This window comes from Macaca thibetana, chromosome 14, assembly GCF_024542745.1.
Source record: "Macaca thibetana thibetana isolate TM-01 chromosome 14, ASM2454274v1, whole genome shotgun sequence".
NCBI lineage: Eukaryota > Metazoa > Chordata > Mammalia > Primates > Cercopithecidae > Macaca > Macaca thibetana.
The window spans coordinates 122,659,285-122,679,370 of record NC_065591.1 but is presented as its reverse complement, the minus strand read 5'-3'; the positions used below and the strand labels follow the sequence as shown (position 1 = coordinate 122,679,370).

General features: G+C 44.6%; 1 protein-coding gene across 4 annotated transcripts in view; it reads right to left on the bottom strand.

Moving 5' to 3' along the window:
* NTM (neurotrimin) overlaps positions 1-20,086 on the bottom strand; it is a 1,177,876-nt gene that overhangs the window by 954,630 nt on the left and 203,160 nt on the right. For 3 of the 4 annotated variants that reach the window (XM_050755984.1, XM_050755985.1, XM_050755988.1), the window contains exon 1: positions 9,138-9,719. In XM_050755984.1, coding sequence (XP_050611941.1) covers positions 9,138-9,219 — 82 coding nt within the window. In that variant the 5' untranslated portion in view covers positions 9,220-9,719. Of the gene's footprint in view, positions 1-9,137; positions 9,720-20,086 lie in introns of those variants that run through there. The other variant, XM_050755983.1, reaches the window with a different exon arrangement.

Below are 20,086 nucleotides of genomic sequence, written 5' to 3'. Positions count from 1 at the left end.
GAAGAAATCACAGTTTCATATATTTGAAAACAGTCATGTTGTAGAAAAATTAGACTAGTCCTGTGGGTAGTAGAATTAAGTAATATTTATTGAGAGCTTACTATGTACAAGGCAGTATTCAAACACTTTATTTGCATTAACTTATTTAATCTTTATAATAACCTTACAAGGTAAGTCCTATAATTATCTCTATCTTATTGAAGAGGAGCTGAGTTGCACAGAGATCGATTCAATTGCCGCAGATCTCAAACTAGAAAGAGGCAGAGCCAGGTTTGGCTCAAGGCAATCTGGCCCTGGGGCCACTATGTTATAATCACTCTCCAGATACAGGACCTTTGGCTGGATTCTATAAGAAGGCAGAATCTCCTTCTCCTACCTCTTCCCCTGCCTCTTCTTCCCATCCTCCTATCTCTCTGAAATCTGACAGTCAGATGCAATGGACTTCTATAGAGATGCAAGTTCCTATCGTTGGCGATAGAGGCTGGAGGACCACTGCAGCTGCATTATTGAGGGGTCAGAGCCCAAAGAGAGGAACTGAAATGAAGTATCTTGAAAGTCCCTCTGAGCCTGAGCTGGTTGTGCTTCAAGGGTTGTCTGGCAGAGCAGTATGAACACTCTGGGGAGCCAGGTGGGTGTGTGGGTTGTCCAGAGACTAAACTTGGCACAGATCTGCCAGTAGCCCCGTTCTAATGTGCCTCTTAGATCTGCTGACTCCATCAGAAAACAAACAAGTTTTCACTCCTGCACACACCACAGGAGCTGACCCGGCCATATGAGTGGAGCCAGCATCACTTCTACCTAACACACGAAGCTGCAAAATTGTCATTGAGGTTCTGAGCATGAGTCTTTATTGACCATGAGAAGGAGGGAGCAGTGGAAGCAATGCAGCTGGATAACTGATTCCTGGGGAGGGGCAGGGAGGCTAGGTGGAAGAGAAATATGTAATTCTCACACCTAAGGATGGAGCTTCTTCTAAGGCTCCTCATTGCTTAGCACTCTCCAATCCAGCTCAAACACATTCGTTTTTGACCCTCAATCAAATGCCTCCTGAATTTCTCTTGAAGGAAGGCTTAGGAATTGATCAATTGAGAGTCATTTTCAGTTCTATTCCCCCTACCCATGACAAGTTAATCCTTTCCTTCCATTCTAAGTATACTTTATAGGTAAATAAATGCATCCATATATGAACACACAGCATCATATGTATGAGACAGCATGTAGAGTTTGCACGCACACACACCGCTTACATGTTCTGACTCTGTTCATTCGTCTGTGATGCTGTTTATATTCTTAGCTTCCTGCAGGCAGAGGCTGGTGCTGAGTATTTTCTTTTAGCACCACTACCTATCAATAACTATACTCAAAAAGACTATTTGCAGTATTGCCAAATGTTGAACTTGGAATGAGACTTGAAAATCTTTCAGTCCAAGTGTTTTATTTTAAAGTGAGAAAACTGAAGCCCATATAGGGGATGTGTCTTACCCAAGGTCTTTGAACATGTTCAGATGGCTTTAGAGGTACACTTTTCAACTGACTGCAAATTAGGCCTTCTTGGAGAGCTCTTAAAAATATCAGTGTACGGCCCCATCCAAAGGGATTCTGATTTAATTGGTCTGTGATAGGGTCCAGACATTGTTATTTTTATAAAGTTCTCCAGGTGATTCTATGGTATGGCAAGTTTGCAAACCACTGGCTTGGACAGAGTATTGCAAATAAATGCAGATTGCACCTACCCGCTGAGGGTCATTCTGACTTCTGAGATCAACCTGGGAGATGTATAATTGCTCTAGACCACTGGACTCGGAAGAATCATGGGTTTATGAGAAAGGTAATTACCTATTCTTGTTTATAAGAAAACCTAGGAATGATCACTGCCACCATGATGGAAATGCAGATAGCAGCAGCCCCCCTAAAGCATTCAGGGTGCGGCTATAGTACACGGCCTGAGCACCAGAGCACCTTTGCTACTTCTGCACACATAGTTCTGCAAACACGATCCATGGATTAAAAGAAGACGGGTGTGTAGGAGAACAACTATACAATGTGACGTCCAAAACATTGTATCCCACCAGAAGAAAACAAAGAAATTCCTTTTGTTAATGATGCATTTGTATTATTCCAGGAACTCTAAATTAAGATGTGATGAGTGGGTAGCAAATTGAAGGCGTTCTCATAGAGCAGGTGATCTTAGCTCTACCCTGAAATCTGAATCCCTCCCAGAGGTCAGATGAATAGTATTTGCCTCATCCAGAAAGCTGTCTGAGGCAAATTCTTCCCTGGCCTTGTCTGGTGTTCTCCCTTTATCTTCTTGGCCCTCCAGTTCTGTGCAGAAGTCAGGGCATAAAGGAGGTGGAGAGGCCAGAGAGGTGACAGTGATGTTCAGCATCAATCAGTAACTCAAACACACAAGACAATGACCACAAAGGCAGTGAACTCACAGCAGCCTTCCCCATCCTACATATACCAAAGACATCTATGAGCTCCCTTTCTACAAGAGGTTGTGTGGAGTAGCAAAGGCAGCATCTCTGTGTTATGAGAACCCAGAGTCAGGGTGTGCACCTCCTCTCCCCAAACCCGTCTCAAAACAAGGATTGAGGGCTAGTTACTTTCCTGCCATCTGTCATCATTTGCACAGGAGGCCAGAAGCTGTGTCATGGAGTCTCCACCATTGCTTCTGGTACTGCTATTGTTGATTTCCATTTATGACAAAGGATGCCAAGCCAAACCAAATCTGAGAGATGCAACTAGGTCTTTGGTCTTATCCATTAGTTGCTTTTTCATCACTGTTGTATCTCTGGCACCTAAAACAATGCACCGAACATAGTAGGCACTCAATAAGCACTTGGATGTGATTGAACCAGTGGACAAATAAACAACCAGATGGATTTTGTGTTAGGGTGAGAGTTTGGTGACACTTCCAAGATGAGCAAAGGAAGCACCGCTAGAGAGTGAATTTGAATGAGTAAGTAAAGCCAAAACCAGCAGTCTTTTGATCAGTCTTTTATTATCGCAAAGGGCAATACTCTCACAGAAGCTAAAAAAAAGAATCAAATTTAGTAACCTAAGATGTCCTTAGTAACAGAGCTGAAGAATGTGTTTTCCAATATTTGATTTCTTAGCTTGACAGTCTCTCTTGAAATACTCTCTTCTCCGCAATGAAAATGTGAATCTTTGTTGGTTTGTTTTGCAGTTTGCAAATGACTTACAGAGCTCTTCTGGCAGGGTTTCTGTTTCTCCGCTTGCAAATAAACAAAAGGCCATTTCTCTAATATGACTTAAGCAGGGGAGATTCTGTGATCTCCTGTCATGATTTTAGAAGCAGTAGAAAAGGAGAAGAGAAAGGAGGGGCAAGTAGAAAGAAGAAAAAGAAAAACCGAAACAGGCAGCTTATAAAAGCTGAGAAAAAAAGCAGGAAATAGGCAAAGATAAATTTGATATGGAAAATTAGAGTGTGAGAGATACCAAATAATAGAAGACTCTGTAATTAATAGGATCCCAGAGAACCTTTTGATGGGGGCTGAACTCGCCCATGGTCCACTGGCCTCCCTCCCCGCTTCCATCACATCAGCTGGGCTCCTTGTGAACTGTGAAGACAGGCTCTCCCCTCCTTCTCCTAGGCAAGCCTGCATGAAGCAGAGCAACCCCTGCCAGCTTGACCTAGATCTGTCAACTGATCAATTACTTTTCCCATAGAGGAGAAGGAAAAACGAAAGGGAGAAAGAAAAAGGGAAAGAGAAAAAGAAAAGGTGGAGAACAGAGAAGTAGGGGGAGTGGGCAGAAGGAGAGAAGGAGGGAAGGAGGGAGAGAGAATGGGAAGGAAAACGGATGCACTCCTATATCTTTTCAGTGTAAGCAGTGGTAGCAAGAGCAGGCTTAATCCATAAGGTTACATAAATAAAGACATACATACGTACACGCATACACGCATACATACATGAAAGAAAAAATAAAGCTCTCAGAGGTTACTGACCAAAATCATAGTCAAAGCAGAGGATAGAGCTCTTTTTTCCCACCCTTTGCCAATCCAGATTAGAGCTATTTTTTCTGAAACTCCTACCTCTAGCTCCATCCTCCCTAGTGCTCCCCCTCTCCACCATTCACACTGCAGTCCCACACTGAAGCCTCCTTTTGCAAAGGGGTGGGAGGCATGCTCCCTGCAAGTGCCTTCGAAAGCCCCTCTGCCCTTCCCCAGTGCACTCTCGGATAAGATGAAGCTACCTCCCACAGAGGGGAGGAGATGCTTCCAGGAACACTGGGATGGTACCCTTCGACCCTTCCAACCTGTATGCCATGGACTCCTTTATTCCTGCATGCTTTCTTTTTTTATGTTTAATTGGTTTTATTGAATTTCAAATGACTACAGACATAAAGTAAACACGTAACAAGACAATAGAGCAGAAAGGAAGTAAACTGCATAAATATAATCTCAGCATGGAGTTCCACTTAGCACCACATGTTTGGAGTGTTACAAGCATTAATGAGTCCTTACAACACCCAAGGGAGTCGCCCCCCGGCCTGGCGGGCAGGTGGGGAGATGGGCCCACAGAGGGAAAGATTTTCCCCTACCAAAAACAGAGCAGTTTGAGCTTAGAAGTACATGTTCCCCATGGAGCTATGTTCAGACCACTAGAAGTGGCTTGAAACCTGGAGACCATACATATTGGGGGTTTGAAGCATTTGTAGGACCTCTGCTACAGCAGGACAGAGAGCAATGTGGGTGTTTGTTTGTTTGTTTGTTTTTGAGACGGAGTCTCGCTCTGTAGCCCAGGCTGGAGTGCAGTGGCCGGATCTCAGCTCACTGCAAGCTCCGCCTCCCGGGTTCACGCCATTCTCCGGCCTCAGCCTCCCGAGTAGCTGGGACTACAGGCGCCCGCCACCTTGCCCGGCTAGTTTTTTTTTTTGTATTTCTTAGTAGAGACGGGGTTTCACCGTGTTATCCAGGATGGTCTCGATCTCCTGACCTCGTGATCCACCCGTCTCGGCCTCCCAAAGTGCTGGGATTGTTTGTTTGTTTTTTAATCTTTAGCATTCTAGTTTGTGGGCAGAAGCAGACCATGAGCTTGAATTCAAAATACTTGGAAAAAAGCCAAATCACAGACCTGTTCATCTTACCCAAAGTGTGCATCTACCATGATTGAACGGTAAGAGCATTGCACATCTCTCCAGCACGTGTCTCTTGCACACGTCAGAATCACATGCCCCATACTGATTCAGAAATTCTGCCATTTCTTGGGATATTGAGAGAGCTCACTTCATCCCAAGGGACAAGTTTTGGCTAAAATCAACACCAGGTTGTTTGTCCTGTCAAGAAAAGGAGCCAGTACCAGCATGGCAGACAGCACGCAGGCACAGAGCAGAACCCAGGAATCTGCCAGGAGGCAGTCTAGATGCTATCACCTCAAGCAGGGAACCAAGAAGGACACCGGAAAACACTATTCAGGACCCCTGAATTAAAACCAGCGCTACAGAAGGAGGTTACTGAGAAAGAACAGAAGTCAGGGACTGTACATTGCAGCTGATAAGACGGGTTTTCGGGGCTTATATTAGGCTTTAAGGGAACCAAAAAAGGGAAGAATCAGGACCAGGACCAGGCTCTGTGCCTGATAACTAAAGCTGCAATTTCAAGAATGGTCTTCATGCCGTGAGACCTGCTGGCCACGGCAGACAGTCTCCAGGCACGCTTGAGCGAATGCTCAGAGGGCCGTCCCCGTTGGAGTGGCCTCCTAATGCAAAGGGTGGAGGTGAGCTACCTTTGTGCCACTGTGCACACCTTGCCAGGAACTTGCCCCAAGTTGGCAGCCCCAAGCCTGGCAGGCAAGTTCCACTCAGTGAGGCTCCCTGACCCCTCCCCTTGCTGCCATGCTTCCAAGAGCCTACAATGCCTATATCAGGCCCAGGGGCCAAACATCCAGGCTAACGTTTCCACTTTGCCAGTAAATATTGTCATGGTCTCGTCTACCACCCATGAATATCAGAAGCATTGCCCACTTCAAGCTGCTGCTGGCACCACATGTGTACTGTACATGGCAGGAACCTGGCCTGCCTGCCTAGCTGAACGGCGCCCACTGCCCACCTCCTGGGTGCTGCGCGAAGGGGAGTGTGAACTTTGCCAAGGCACCTTTTCCTCCTCCTCTGCCCTGTCTGTGTCTCAAGCTAGCTGCTAAGTGGATGCGGGATGTGAGGAGAGGTGAGGAAATGAGAAAGGTAAGAGAGGAACCTACCCAAGCAAATCGGAAGGTGTTAAAAGAAACAATAATCCTTCGAAGGAGAAATGGTCGGTTTTCTAGAAAGAGGAAGCTGCAGCACAACCAGCCATTCCTTTCAGAGGCTCTCAGTGGCAGAAGGTGGGCGGCGGGTGTGCTGCAAAGGACAGCATCTGATCCAGCTCCGTAGCGTCTGCGCCCAGGAAAGAGATGCCTCTGCTTAATCAACCCTGGTGTATCTTAGGGCCAGAGCGCCAGGGAGCTAATCGCCCCCTCCTGTCCGCGTCACTAATCGTGCTGATTCCCTCAGAAACCCCCCTTCCTACCTAAGCTGGATCATGGTTGCTGGTTGGGTTGGGGGGAGGAGCAGGTCAGCGAGGGGTTCCTAACCTGCCACTAGCACCAGGCACCTTTTCAAGAGGCAGGAGGCACAGGAAGTAGCAGCTCTAGGAAGAACCAGCTTAAAACAAAAACAGAGGAGAAGAAAAAATCGCCTTGGAATGTGTACTGCATTCTAACTAGTCCCACTGGGTCCATGCAATAGGGGGGGATTATTGCAGGCAAGACCTGGGCTGCCTCAGTAATTCTGCAAGTTTGATAAGAGATAGCTGGCAGACTTCAGTGTCCTTCCCCCGAAAGAGAAAACAGACACCACCTTGGCCACATCTGACTGGCATGCAATACGGGGGTCTTTGGGGGTAGTTCTGTCTTAAAATTGGGCAGCCTTGTTCTATTACGACACACTGAAGCCTATTCAGGGCTGATTGGGTGAGGGTAGTACAAATAAGGCCATCATTCTTTTTGAGAAATTCGGGATTTGGTAGAATGTGATAAGGTCTAAGATAGTCCTGTCGCCACCACCCCTACCCCAAGGTAGGAACAAGACCACAAAATCAGATGGCACCTTAGATAAATTTGCACCACCACTTTGCTACTCATCTATTCAGAGACGATTCAAAGTATGAGCAAATATTATGCTTCCCTGCATTTATTCTGATGGGAAAAAAAAAAATCACGTATGCTAATTTATATGTAAATTCAGTATGGCCCTGGGGCTCCTGGCATGCAGCCAGCAGGGCTGTTGATGGTGGAAGTTTGGTCATTGTCTCCAGTTCCATGTTACAGACAGAAGAGACATGGACCTCAGGAGAGACAGAAATTACTGAGGGCTTGGGACCTTCCCTCTCCCTACCTCTGACCCCTCACCCTACCCCTTCCTGCTTAGTGTTCATTTTTGCCGTCAGCCCCCATAGAAACCGCTTTCCCGAAAGTGCCCGATCCTGAACTCAGTCTCCCTACTTCATTCTTGTGCACCCAGAACAAGCAGGGGCGCACACACATGCACGCACACACACGCTGATACTGCTCCATATTATATAAGAGGAGTCAATCAAGGATGCCTCCAAGTTGACTCCCTTCACTCATACACCCACCAAAGCCCCTAGGGGAGACGAGGGAGATCCTGAGGCCCATGCCTCCTGGTGTTGGGTGCAGCAGGTGACATCATGGACATCCCTGCAAGATTCACCACCTTAGACTTCCTTATCATGCGACACAGATCCTTTCTGTCCCCCTCCTTGCCTTCTTCGTCGAGCCCCAGTCAAGGGTGTACACATTTGGTCTTTCCAGCCTAGTCTCTCCGCCCACCTTACGTGGATCCACACTGCAGCCACTGCAACCTATGTAAAGAGGACAGCAGCAATCCCTAGGTCCTAACCTCGGAGAAGAGTCAGCAGGACTACAGCTCAGGACTCAGTCCAGATCAGGAGAACTCCATATTGCAGGGGGAGAAGAGGGCGAGGGGGTGGGACTTCCCAGCGTTTTTCACTGGGTCAGAGGGAACTTTCCTCTGGGAATACAACTGCATAGGACTGAGCCTCACCTCCCAAGAGAGGGCTCCTCCTCCCAGAGCCCTGCTGGGTCACCCTGGGAAAGTTTCTCAGCTTGCCTCGATCCTTACGAGTTTAGCTATGTTTAATACAAAAGAGGCAAACTAGGTACCCCAAAGGACAGGGCAGGTGGGAGCAAGCTGATTAATGGATAATTCTGTTGCTGGAACGAACGGACGTGAGAGCTGGGATGGGGTGTCGGGGGTGGGGGCACGGTGCAGCAAATGGACTCAAGGTGGAGGCCAATTCCAAATGCACAGAACACAGCACTGGGAACATCAAAGCATGCACCAACTGCAGCCCCCAGGGCTCCGGGCTCAGCCGATAAATAAACAGAAAATTAGCATTCGACTCTTATTGCCTCTCTCCCTTCAACTTCGAAAAGCTTTTTAGAATTTCAGAGCCCCGACTCCCCTTCCTTTTATCTGACTGTTATCCACATCCCCCACCCCAGCCACAAACACACCCCCGAACACATTCAAAACTAAGACAGTTGTCCCCCACTGCTGCAAATTGACTCATCCCTTGAAGCCGGATCGCTGACCAGAACCTCACAAGAAGCACCTGAACCTGATTCTTTCTAGCCTGCATTTTCCCCTTTGCTCCTTTTAAAAGCTTTGCAAGTTCGCTGGCGGATATTTAAAGTTTCCTCTTGTAATTTCTTCCCAGTCGCATAACCAACACCTTGGCAACCCTGTTGCCCTCCGAATCTGTCATTTCCCCCTGCTTACATGTGTGCTCCGTTGTATATGTGTGCAAGAATGTGCATGAAGCCAGGGAGCCTAGCACACAACCACAGACCTAACAGGAGCACCAAACATGTTTTACTTATGCACATACATTCCCCCATTCCGGTAGCAGCCAGAATCAAATCAATATTCTCACAGCCTAGTCGGGAGAATGAAGTCCCAGCCATGCTGTCTAAACGCTCTCTCCTCCACCTGCAAACAGCGCAGCACAGCCGACTCGGGGAGTCTGCGAATCTTATAAAGCACACTGTACAATTCCTGGGTCTACCGTAGGCAAATCAACAGCAAGCTCTTACCTTGGAAGAGACACAGAGCAGCCAGCCCCGTGAAGACTGCCCAAGAGATAGAATTGTGCATTTTTGGCTGGATGGTTTTCATGATTTTTTTTCTTCTTCTTTTTCTTCTTTTTTGTCAGGTTCGGTTTTTTTCTTTCTTTCCTGATAGACTGTGTTGCTCTCAAGCTTGTGCAAGGAGATTTAAATCCACTGTTTTGCTGAAGGACACAACAAGAAAACCGAGGGTGTGAGAGAGTATGACTTCTCCGTAATTATCTCCACTCATACTCTGGCACTGAGACACATTGTACAATCTGGCCCTGGACAGCCCTCCTACAAGCTGCAATCATTGGTTCTAATCCAAGGATTGACAGAGCTACAACACACGCGCGCGGGCACACACACACACACACACACACACACACGCTCTCTCAGGAATCATTTACTGGGCAAATCAGGCTAGCTGATTAAAGAGACAGGAGCCTGGAGAGAGAGAATGATAAATGCCACTTTGCCCCTTCTATATTACTTTCATTTTTTAAACTGACAGTCTCTGAGTCTTCTGAATATCAGAAAATCCCTTTCCCCCTGGCATTCCCTGGCCTCCTGAACTCAGATTCCCTTTGCACTGGAAAAATCCCATAGCCAGCCATGGCTTATGGGAAATTTTAAAGGGACATTTTCATGCTCAGTGAAACTTGTAAAGATGAGTCAGATTTCATTTGTTGGTACCTATTTTCCCCTCCGATGGAAATATCATTCAGTGACAGCTTTTTTTTTTTTTCTCTTTCATCAACCTTTCTACTTAGTTGCTTTGAAAATAGTAAATAACTTTCTATTTTCTCCTCCTGTCACTCCTGTTTCAGAACATCTATGTTATTCCTCTTTTTCATTCACTTTTTAAAAATCAATTTCCTAAAGTCATCCATGTGTATATGATACCATGAAAAGGTACCAAGTACCTAGTATTTGAGAAGAAGTTCTGCAGTCTGAAGATGGAGAACCTTCTTCAAAAGAAAACAAAGTAGGAGTTTATTGACTTAGCCAATCCACATCTACTAAAGCAATAATATAAGCATCTGTGATTCAAACTGCAGCAAGAAAGATTCAGGTTAGACATGTAGAGGGGCTTTCTGAGTGTAAACTTTGTGAAGTTCCTCAGAGCGTTGAAGACATTAATCTCCTTGGTGACAGGAAAGAATAAAAACCAAACAGAAATAACCTAATGGATATACATGATTTCTTAAGAGATCTAATTCTAGGGCCTGGAAGTTTATTCTAATTTTTGGCTTCCCCTTATGAGAGGCAATTTAGAGGATGTGAACAAAACATCTGGAAAATGTAGCCCCTGGCTGGGCACAGAGGCTCACGCCTGTGTATCCAGAACTTCAGACGGCCAAGGAAGGCCTGTAGCCTGAGCTCAGGAATTCGACAGCAGCCTGGACAACATGGTGAAACCCTATCTCTACTAAAAACATCCAAAAATATCTGGATATGGTGGTGCGCACCTGTGGTTCCAGCCACTTAGGTGGCTGAGGCAGGAGAATCGCTTGAGCCTAGGAGGCGGAGATTGCTGTGGGCAGAGATTGCGCCACTACAATCCAGCCTGGGCGACAGAGCCAGACCCTGTCTCAAGAAAAAGAAAAAAAAGAAGAAAAAGAAAATGTAGCTTCTCACAGAACCTTCCTTAGTCAATTCTGACACATTCATACCCCCACTATGCCTTGACACACATTTTAAAAATATTCTTCTAGAACTCCACTGCCAATTATTATACTTCCTTGTAACCCCCATAAAAATGCTAATGTATTTTCAAACTGCATAGAAGAAAAGTACTCATTGTCTGTTTGTATTTTAGTGTACAGAGGTGAAATGAAAACATCACTGCCATTTTGTACATGTCTAAGACACACAATTTACCTTGTTTTATTTTTTTTTCTTTTTCTGTCGTTCTTTTTTTGTTTTTACAGATTTTTGCTCTGTCACCAAGACTGGAGTGCAGTGGTGCAATCACAGCTCATGGCAACTTTGAACTCCTGGGCTCAGGTAACCCTCCTGCCTTACCCACCAGCTAATTTTTTGTTTGTTTGTTTGTCTAATTTTCTGTGGAGATGAAGTCTCACTATGTTGCTCAGGCTGGTTTCAAACTCCTTGCCTCAAGCAGTCCTTCCAGCCTTGGCCTCCCAGAAGTTGACCCTGTGTTGAGTATGAACAGGAACAACCCTCCCTGGAATGTGGGATCTTGTGACCATGGGAGGAAGGGGCCCTGGGACCTCAAGATCTGGGGACCTCAAGATCCTACTCACAGCGCTGCACAACCAAGGGGCCTCAGGCAGATCATTTCACCTCTGTGAACCTTGGCTTCTTGTCTGTAAAATTATAGAACTGGAATAATTTCTTATCCTCCTTCCCATTTTAAAGACTTTTTATGTTAACTGGTATTTTCTTTTTTCTTCTTGCCATTAAGTTCTAATTCACATGTCTATCAAAATGTCCTTGATACTGTGAGCTCCCAATGGACAAGAATTTTATCTGTAGATGAGACGTTTTGTGCGGTGCTCAGCATAGTGACGTGTAATTAAATGCTTTGGAACAACTGTGACGGAAGGTGATAACAGTGCTGTGCAAAAGGAAGGTGGCTTCCTTTCACCACCGTTTCATTTCTCTCCAGAACGATGACAAAGATCATGGACCACTGGTAAGTCTTTAGTCCCAATCTGGAGAGGCAGACACTAACATTTGTAAATGTCCTCACTCTGAACTATAATAAATCTATACAGTTGCCAATGTTTATTAAGCTCCCATGTGTGTACAAATAATAAGAAATTAATCATCAGAGTTGATATTCATTGATATTTATTTGCAATGTGCTAGGCATGATACTCAGTGTTCTGTATGCATTTTTTCTCATTAAATCCTCATAACCTGTGAAGTGGTGATATTATCCTCCCCATTTTATACACGAGGGCTTTGAGGCTCAGAAAAAGATTGTCCACAGCCACACAACAGTTAAGGAGTGGAATCAGGATTTAAACCTAAGCATTTTCATCTTAGATCAACTTCAAAAATAATATCCTGTGCTAAACACCGTGAGGGACTCAAATAGATATCAAGCATCCTAGCGTATAATCTTTTTGCTGTTTTCAGTAGCATATGAGATTATTGATAAACATTACAATATGTTGATACAAAACTACAGGAAGACTCATATACTGCTTTCAATCTTAACTGAGTTTCAAATGGTTGGTACACAGAATGAATTTCATCAGACCGCACATGATAGCTGGTCGTTTTCTATGACAGTTTTGTAAAGTTCTTTGGAGATGGTGGGAGTCATGAATACCTTGAGAGGGACTCTGATCCTAGATCTGAGGCAGAGGGAAGGATATTGCTGGACGAGGATACCATGAATTAAGAACTAGAGTTAGAAATATACCAAGTAGATTTGAGGTTCTAGTGACTTGTCTGAGATTCCCCATCCTACCCTTCTGTATAGCAATAAAAGCTTGAAAATATTTTTCTTACATAAATCTTAGCACAATATGATTCTTGGCAGTTACTTTCTGCATACAGGTAAGGTAACCATGTCTGGACCCGGCAGGCACAGACACTGGGCATCACTGACATGACTTGTTGATTGAGAGCACAGACTTAGGGCTGCTTTGCTTGGGGTCCAAATCCCAGTTCTGTCCCGTAGGGGCTGTGGGATTAGGTTGAGTCATTTCAACTCCACATCTGAAACAGGATAGCAATTACACCCCCATCCCAACCATAGCCAGACATCCTAACCATCAACTAATTTTCATTAATTTTACTGTTTTAACAAATTGAGATGGATGTGGTCTACCATGTGGCATTGGTGGAAGCTATCTGTGCTTGGGAACTAAGACTCCTGGACAGAGCAGTCTCAGCATTATGCTTTGTGCATTCATTGAGGCAAAATATATCCTCAGGGATTGCCGAACCAGAAGTCTAATTTGGGCTCTGAACACAGCTAAATGCTAAACTATCTTGAGAGCTATAGCTCTTTCAATGCTTGAATTTGCCACATGAAGTAAAATTTCCCAGTGGCCCTCAGGTTTCACAAAAGCACACCATTAACCTCCTTCTAGAGAAGGCATCTCTTTTCCTCCTTTGTTATTGGGTTTAACACAGCATCACCAATACAGGCCTGTTGGATCAGTCAGCTGCTCATTGCTATAATTACAAGTCGAAAAGCTGATCCTAGGCTACACACAGAAGGGTTTCATTCAACCAAGTACATCTCTTGCCTAATGGAACAGGTCTCATCAATGCAGTCAACAAACTTCCTTTCCATTTTCCATTCTAGTCTCAGGATCTATCAGGCTTAGGACTGAGAATCTCCATTGTTGCAACTATCCCAAAGAACGCATGGCTTGGTCCTTCTGCTTTGGGGTGGCTTGTGACTATGGTTAGAGATTTCTGCCAGAAGTGAGGCAATGACTAAAGAACCTCTGACTGGGGGAAGTTATGACTGGGGGGAGCTATGATTGGAAGGGGGGACACTTTGAAATCGCAGTTCCCTCCTCAGCAATCAGAGCTCCTTCCTCTGAGTTAGAAGGCTCAAGTACTTCTCATCAGGTGTCTGGAGGACTCACTTTGCCTTTTGCATTAGCCAGATTTATGTTATGCACCATTTGCTTCCCAGTTCATGGGTCCACTTTTTTTGCAGAGGAGGATGAATGTCTTAAGACGAAATTAACGTCCGGAAAGGGACCTTAAATTCTAGACAGAATGGTAATCTCTCACCACCCACACGCCTTGAAGTTAGAAGAACTTTACTACAGACACGATTTTTCTGTTTGCAGATAAGAAACAAGGAAGGGGCATAAAATTTTTTTTTTAAATAAGGAAGGGGAAACAGATGAGGTCTTTAACTCCTTTGGAGAGGGCAGCTAGGATTGCATTTCATAAACCTTTTATCATCGGGCAGCTTAGGAATCTGCACTGTGTGCAATGAGCTGGTACAAACAGGGATTGATTGTCTGTAAACTGCCCCCATGCACACCTGTCACCTCACCCAACGATAGACAATAAGTCCAGTAAGCTCACTGTGGGACCTGGCTGCCCTGCTGTCCAAATCCCAGCTGAACCCTGACAGCAGACATAGGAGAGGGGATGCATAATCACTCACACATGGTGGGCCAGGCTTGAAGGACTGGCAGACAGAATGCCACCATGAGGGGGAGGAGGAGGTGGGTGTACGTGTGCCTGTGAGTGAGGGAGGAAGGGGTGTGGAGGCAGTGTTTTTTATTTCTCTCAGCTATTATGGAAAGAACTGCGGGAGCTTAAATCTAAAGAGCAGTGCTGAAATAATGTTCAGGACTTAACAAAAGCCGCTGCTCTGCTGCCATCCGCCTGCTGTGGCCTGCCTCTGCTGAGGCTCCGTGCGGTGGGTGATCTTACATGCCCAGAAGCTTGGAGGAGCCTGCCCTGGGGGAAGAGGAAGCCAGCCTGCCCTCGCACATCTGGGGTTGGGCAGGGTTCAGCTTTGACTTGCAATGCCACTTCAGGGAGAGTGAAAACCATAGTAGGAAGAAGGCAGCCTCCTACCTTAAAGGGAGTCTCCCCAGAAAGGGAGAGTTGCAGCCATCTTGGATGGGGCTCTGAGCATGGTCTCTTCGGTTGGGAATGGAATGGGTCCAGGCACAGGTAATGTCTGAATTATGTGAGTCTATTTTGAGAATTTGACTTAGAGCAGCAGGTTTTCTGATTTATTGATAAGTTGCCCAAACTGATCTTAAAATGAAAGTGTAACTGTTAGCAGCCCAGAAATTAAGGACACAGGGATGTAAGCCCAAAGTCCTACAAAAGGAGAGTTTTCAGTGTTTTCTAATTGAATTACAGGCATAGTCATCTGGCCTTGATTTGTATGTATCACATTCATCTCAAAAAGAAGAACTACCATAGAGCAGTATAACAGAAGTAATTTAAGATTTAAAATCAGAAGACCTGGATTCGAGTCTAAGTCCCTTGATCAAGTTCAATCCAGTAATGCTCAATGTTCTCATGTCGTCTCATCCCACCTCATCCTTAAGGTGGAAATAATAATACCTACTGCACAGAGTTGTTGTAAATTCATTAAAATGAAGGTTATAAATGTCCTAGTACAGTGATCAGCATGCAGACACATTGGCTCCTGGTTTTTAGGATCAGCTTGCTCGAAAAAACCAAGCAGTATGCTAGATAATATTCGACAAGAACTTCAGAGTGTGATTCGGTGCCTTCAGGATGCTAACTGCCAGAGATTTTTTCCTGGATCTGTAGTAGACAGGGTGACTCTTGCATCTGCATCCCCAGAACACTGGGAATCAGTCGGATGTTGTTGGAGTGGGCACTGCTCTACTGTTGGCGTAAGAGTGGGCACAGGCCCCTGGCCTGGTCAGTTTCTTTCCTGAGAAATTTCCAAGTGCTTTGGGGAAAGAGGGGCTGTAGCTAGAGGACATCTTTCCTAACACATGGAGAACTCTGCAAGGAAATGGAGTCAACATAAAGGAAAGAAGGAGCAAGAAGAGAGGCCGTCATTGAAAGGAGGACATGTCATGCCTGGAACCAGACACCCACCTTTCAGAATTCCTGATCCCTTCTTTGCTTAAATTGGTTTGAGTTGAGCTTCTGTCCCTCACACCTGAGAGGATCTGGACTAAAAGCATCCATCTGGAGGGCCATGAGTAGAAATGTCCTAGCTTTCTTGCCCTTCCCACATGACTTTCCCTGTTACCATGAAAATGTCTAGATAGTAAGTGAAGCTTGTGGGAGAGAATGCCTTAGGCAGAGATGTAGGCATCTGAATCCGTTTACTTAAACAAACAAACGAAGAAGTACCCAGTGTTGATATCAAATTGGAATTAAAATAAGATCATAGATGAAATCACAATGGACAAAATCCCTCTTCTTCTAAAGGTTGGGGCTCTGGAAGTGGGGAGCAAAACACCACTTAATGAACCTCTTCTGTGTGAAAATTCCACATGGCATTTTATTTAACCTTTACAGTGTTTCCAGAAGATAAATACTATTATCCTTAATTTTCAAGTAAAGAGGTTAACTAACTTATCCACAGTTGTACAAGTAGTAACTGGCCAGGTCTCTGAACACCCAAGAGCCTGCTCTTTCTCTTGTAGTATATTTGGTTATACTTTAAGTGAAACTGGGACTCAAAAGGAAAAGACCATGGTAGCTTGGCATGGTCGGTGAGAGCTCTCAGAACAACATTGGTCTTGATCAGTTTGGAATGAAAGAAAGTGGGAAGTTATTTAAACTGAAGGGAATGGCATGGCAAAGGCTGGGTGTGAACATAAAGCTCTGTGGAAATCAGCGTGATCCAACGTGGATGAACCTGAGGCTGTGGTTCAAGAGTACTGAGAGTTAATAGAGTTTGGGTCTAAACTAGAGAGTCTTGAATATCTGTACAGTTTGAATGGAATTTGAGAAGATCACTGCTGTTGATTCTGAGTAAGAAAGTGAAAGCAATAAAATTGGATATTTCTGAAGGTTTAAACAGTGGAATAGATGGTGAATTAGGTCATTCCCCTAGAGAAGCCTCTCTTGGCCCTCTGGATGTGGACAACTTCCCATGTTGTGCTAATCTCTAGTCTAGTTTGGCAGACTGTGGGACAGTGGTTTAGCCCCATCCCCACCCCCATACATCACATGTATGAGTAGCTCTGGTGCACGTGGGCCCTGGAAACCTCTTATTTGCAGTCTGCTGCCCACCAGCCAGTTGAACAGAACACAGTACAATGGTAGGAGTAGAGGTCAGGCTTCAAGGAAGGTGGGGAGATTTTGGGGGGTTCCTGGAGCAGATCCACTTTCCTACACTGGGGCTGATAACACAGCTTATTTGACAGGTAAGTGTCATTTTACTGCTTTTGGCCATTTCTATCCATGGACATATCTATTCTGAAGACTTTACAGGGAGGAACAGTATGGTCTAGGGAAATAATTATATTTTTTAATGATTTGGCTTCATGCTATCTTAATACTATCTAAAAACATGTTGAACTCCACAAGCTGAATTTGGAGGACGACTCTGAAATACAGCTTAGGAACCCTTCTATGAGTATCTCACGCTGTCATTTTACACTCAGAAGTGGTGTCCAGAGAAGGGCAATCACATGCTTAGGTTCATACAACAGAACTGGGAATAGAATCAACTCATTTGGTCCTTGTCCAATGTTGTTTCTTTTATTCCAGAATGTGTCTGGATGCCTTCAAAGTTTGATTGGATGGCCCCTTGTGAAGAATCCTCTGACCAAGAAATTCACTCTGGCTTGTTTACCCAAAATTGTACTCTTTATAACTGCAAGTTCTAAGTCTTCAAAAATGCAACCATGCCTTTTATAAAGATGGAGAAATTCAGCTGTGGCCTATCACTGAAAGCTCAGGGTTTTCAGCTTCCTTAGAAAGCATAGGTTATAAAACAAAGAGTGAGATCATATATAGTGAGACCAGAAGATACCTGGAACCCTGGACAGGGTATGGGCATATGGAGTATGGGGAAAGGGGAAGTGAGGACGAGAACAGAAACCTGAGAGACTGGGTGACAGCAACAATGACCGACATGGTCTTCTTTGTGATTCTAACAGTTGCTTTTCCAGAGACGAGATAGGAGAGCGGCAGCAGGAGGGCGTGGGATAATGCTCTTATCATACACCCGACTTATCCATGTGCTGCCCCCACCAAAACTACGCTGATGACTTTTACAGGGGTGGGAGGAGATAAGATTCCTCGAGGAGGGGATCAGTGGAGTCTCTGTGGGAGGTGACTAGCCCAGGCAGCAAGGACTGTTCATCATAGACATTTGACTGATTCTAACCCACAGTAGAATATAGACAAGACACATAAAGGCTTAAAATCAAATCATGTGTCATGCTGAAGAATAATGGTTCTTTCTGCTAGGGATATGTATATATTTTTAATTTCTGAGTGAATTAAGTCCCTATAAAAGGTGTTGAATTGGCAGCCTAGAAAGCTGGAGCCCTTGATTTATACCCAGAAGAGGAAAGAGGGAGACAGTTACCTGAATCATTCTGAAGTGCTCTGAGCCACCCACCCATACCCATACACTCTGCCCTTTGTCTCACTAAGAATTTTGATTCTTGCCCACTGTGCAAGTCCTTCCTGCCATTCTGCATGGGCTTTAGATTAGGCTGCGATCAAAGCTAAATGGTAGTGAAAGCAAATTAACGAATGTTGGGGCCCTTGGCAAAATATTCTGTGACCATGATATATGAACACATGTATATCTCTAAGTTGCATTTATATTTTCAAAGGGCATTTACATATCCTATTTCATAATCTTCTTATTAAATATGTGTTCATCAGTGCTTGTTATTGTCATTTTTGTTTTAGGGTGGGAGACTGAGGCATAGAAAATGATAGCATGCTCCATCTGGAAGTGATCTTAGAAAAGTAACAGGATGAAAAATAGAACCTGGATTTCCTGACTTTCCCTGAAAAGAGAAACTCCCAGCCAAAAACAAACAATGAGGCAGCAGTGAAGGGGTGGTAGGAACCAAGGTGTCCTAACACCCGACCCTCTTCTCCATGTTCAGGAATTGGTCATCTTTATTTACTACAGAACATAAAAGAAAATATGCACAGATAACATAATGACAATGGCAAAAATATGAATAAAAACACCATATGGAAGAAGAAAGTCCCTGCAGTTAGTTTAGAGGCCTAGAGGCAGAATAGATGGCATGGCTATTGAGGGGAGGTAGACCTGGCTTCTTCTCCCAGTATATGTGTCTCCGTGTATACACAGCTGTTACTCATAGGACACTTGAGCTGTCTGAGTCTCAGATGCCCCATTAGTGAACATGGGGAAGAAAAACAACCTCACAAGATTAAACACAGCATACATGGAAAGCCATTGGCACTCAAGATGCTCAAAGCATATATTAGGTCTCCTATTAGAGGAACATTGGTTTTTTTTTTTCAATTAAGTAGAGATATATGATTATTTTGGGGGAAAGTTTTTAAGGAAATAAAGACTGATTTTATGTTACAATTTTGATTTCTTTGGCTCTACCTTTGATTTCTTTTCTTTTTGTCTTTATTTTCTTTTGTTTGTAAATTAAGTGTAGGTGGTTGACTTAATAGATAAAATTAAGCTTCAGTATATCTTCCTTGCATTTAGCCCAAAACAGCTTTCTGGGGGTGGTATATATTGACAAAATGTATTACAATTGGCTACTGAAATATGGGAGAGGAAGTACAGCCCAGGTGAAATGTTGTTCCCCATGTCCATCTCATTCAAAAGAGAAGTCTATTCTTGGGAGAAGGTGAGATTAGGGGCCCTCAATTCACCACTTCCTGTCAATGTCAAGAGAACTGTGCACACACAGACATGGTTTGTGCCAGCTGCAACAGTCCAGAAACATCCTTGTGCCATTGCAAAGGCTTTTAGGGGGGAACATGGCTTTAGTGAGGATGTTTGTGTTTGATGTTATTAGAAATGAAATGTCTATAGAAATGTCACTGCAAAAGTAAAGCACCTACATGGGGCAAGGAAATGTAACTCCTAATAAAAGCTGAAGGCACAGTCATACACACACTCATAGCACACTCTCCTCCTTTGATATGCTTTATATGTTTGTCTCCTCTAAATCTCATGCTGAAATGTGATCCTCAGTGTTGGAGGTGGAGCCTGGTGGGAGGTTATTGGATCATGGGGGAGGACCCCTCACAAATGGCTGAGCACCATCTCCTTGATAATAAGTGAGTCCTCTCTCAGTTCATGTGAGATCTGGTGTGTTTCAGAGTCTGGCCTCCTGCTTCTCCCTCTCTTGCTCCCACTCTCACCATGTGATGGGCCTGCTCCTGCTTCGCCTTCTGCCATGAGTAAAAGCTCCCTGAGGCTTCACCAGAAGCAGAGCAGATGCTGGCGCCACACTTCCGGTACAGCCTGCAGAACTGTGGGCCAATTAAACCTCTTTTCTTTACAA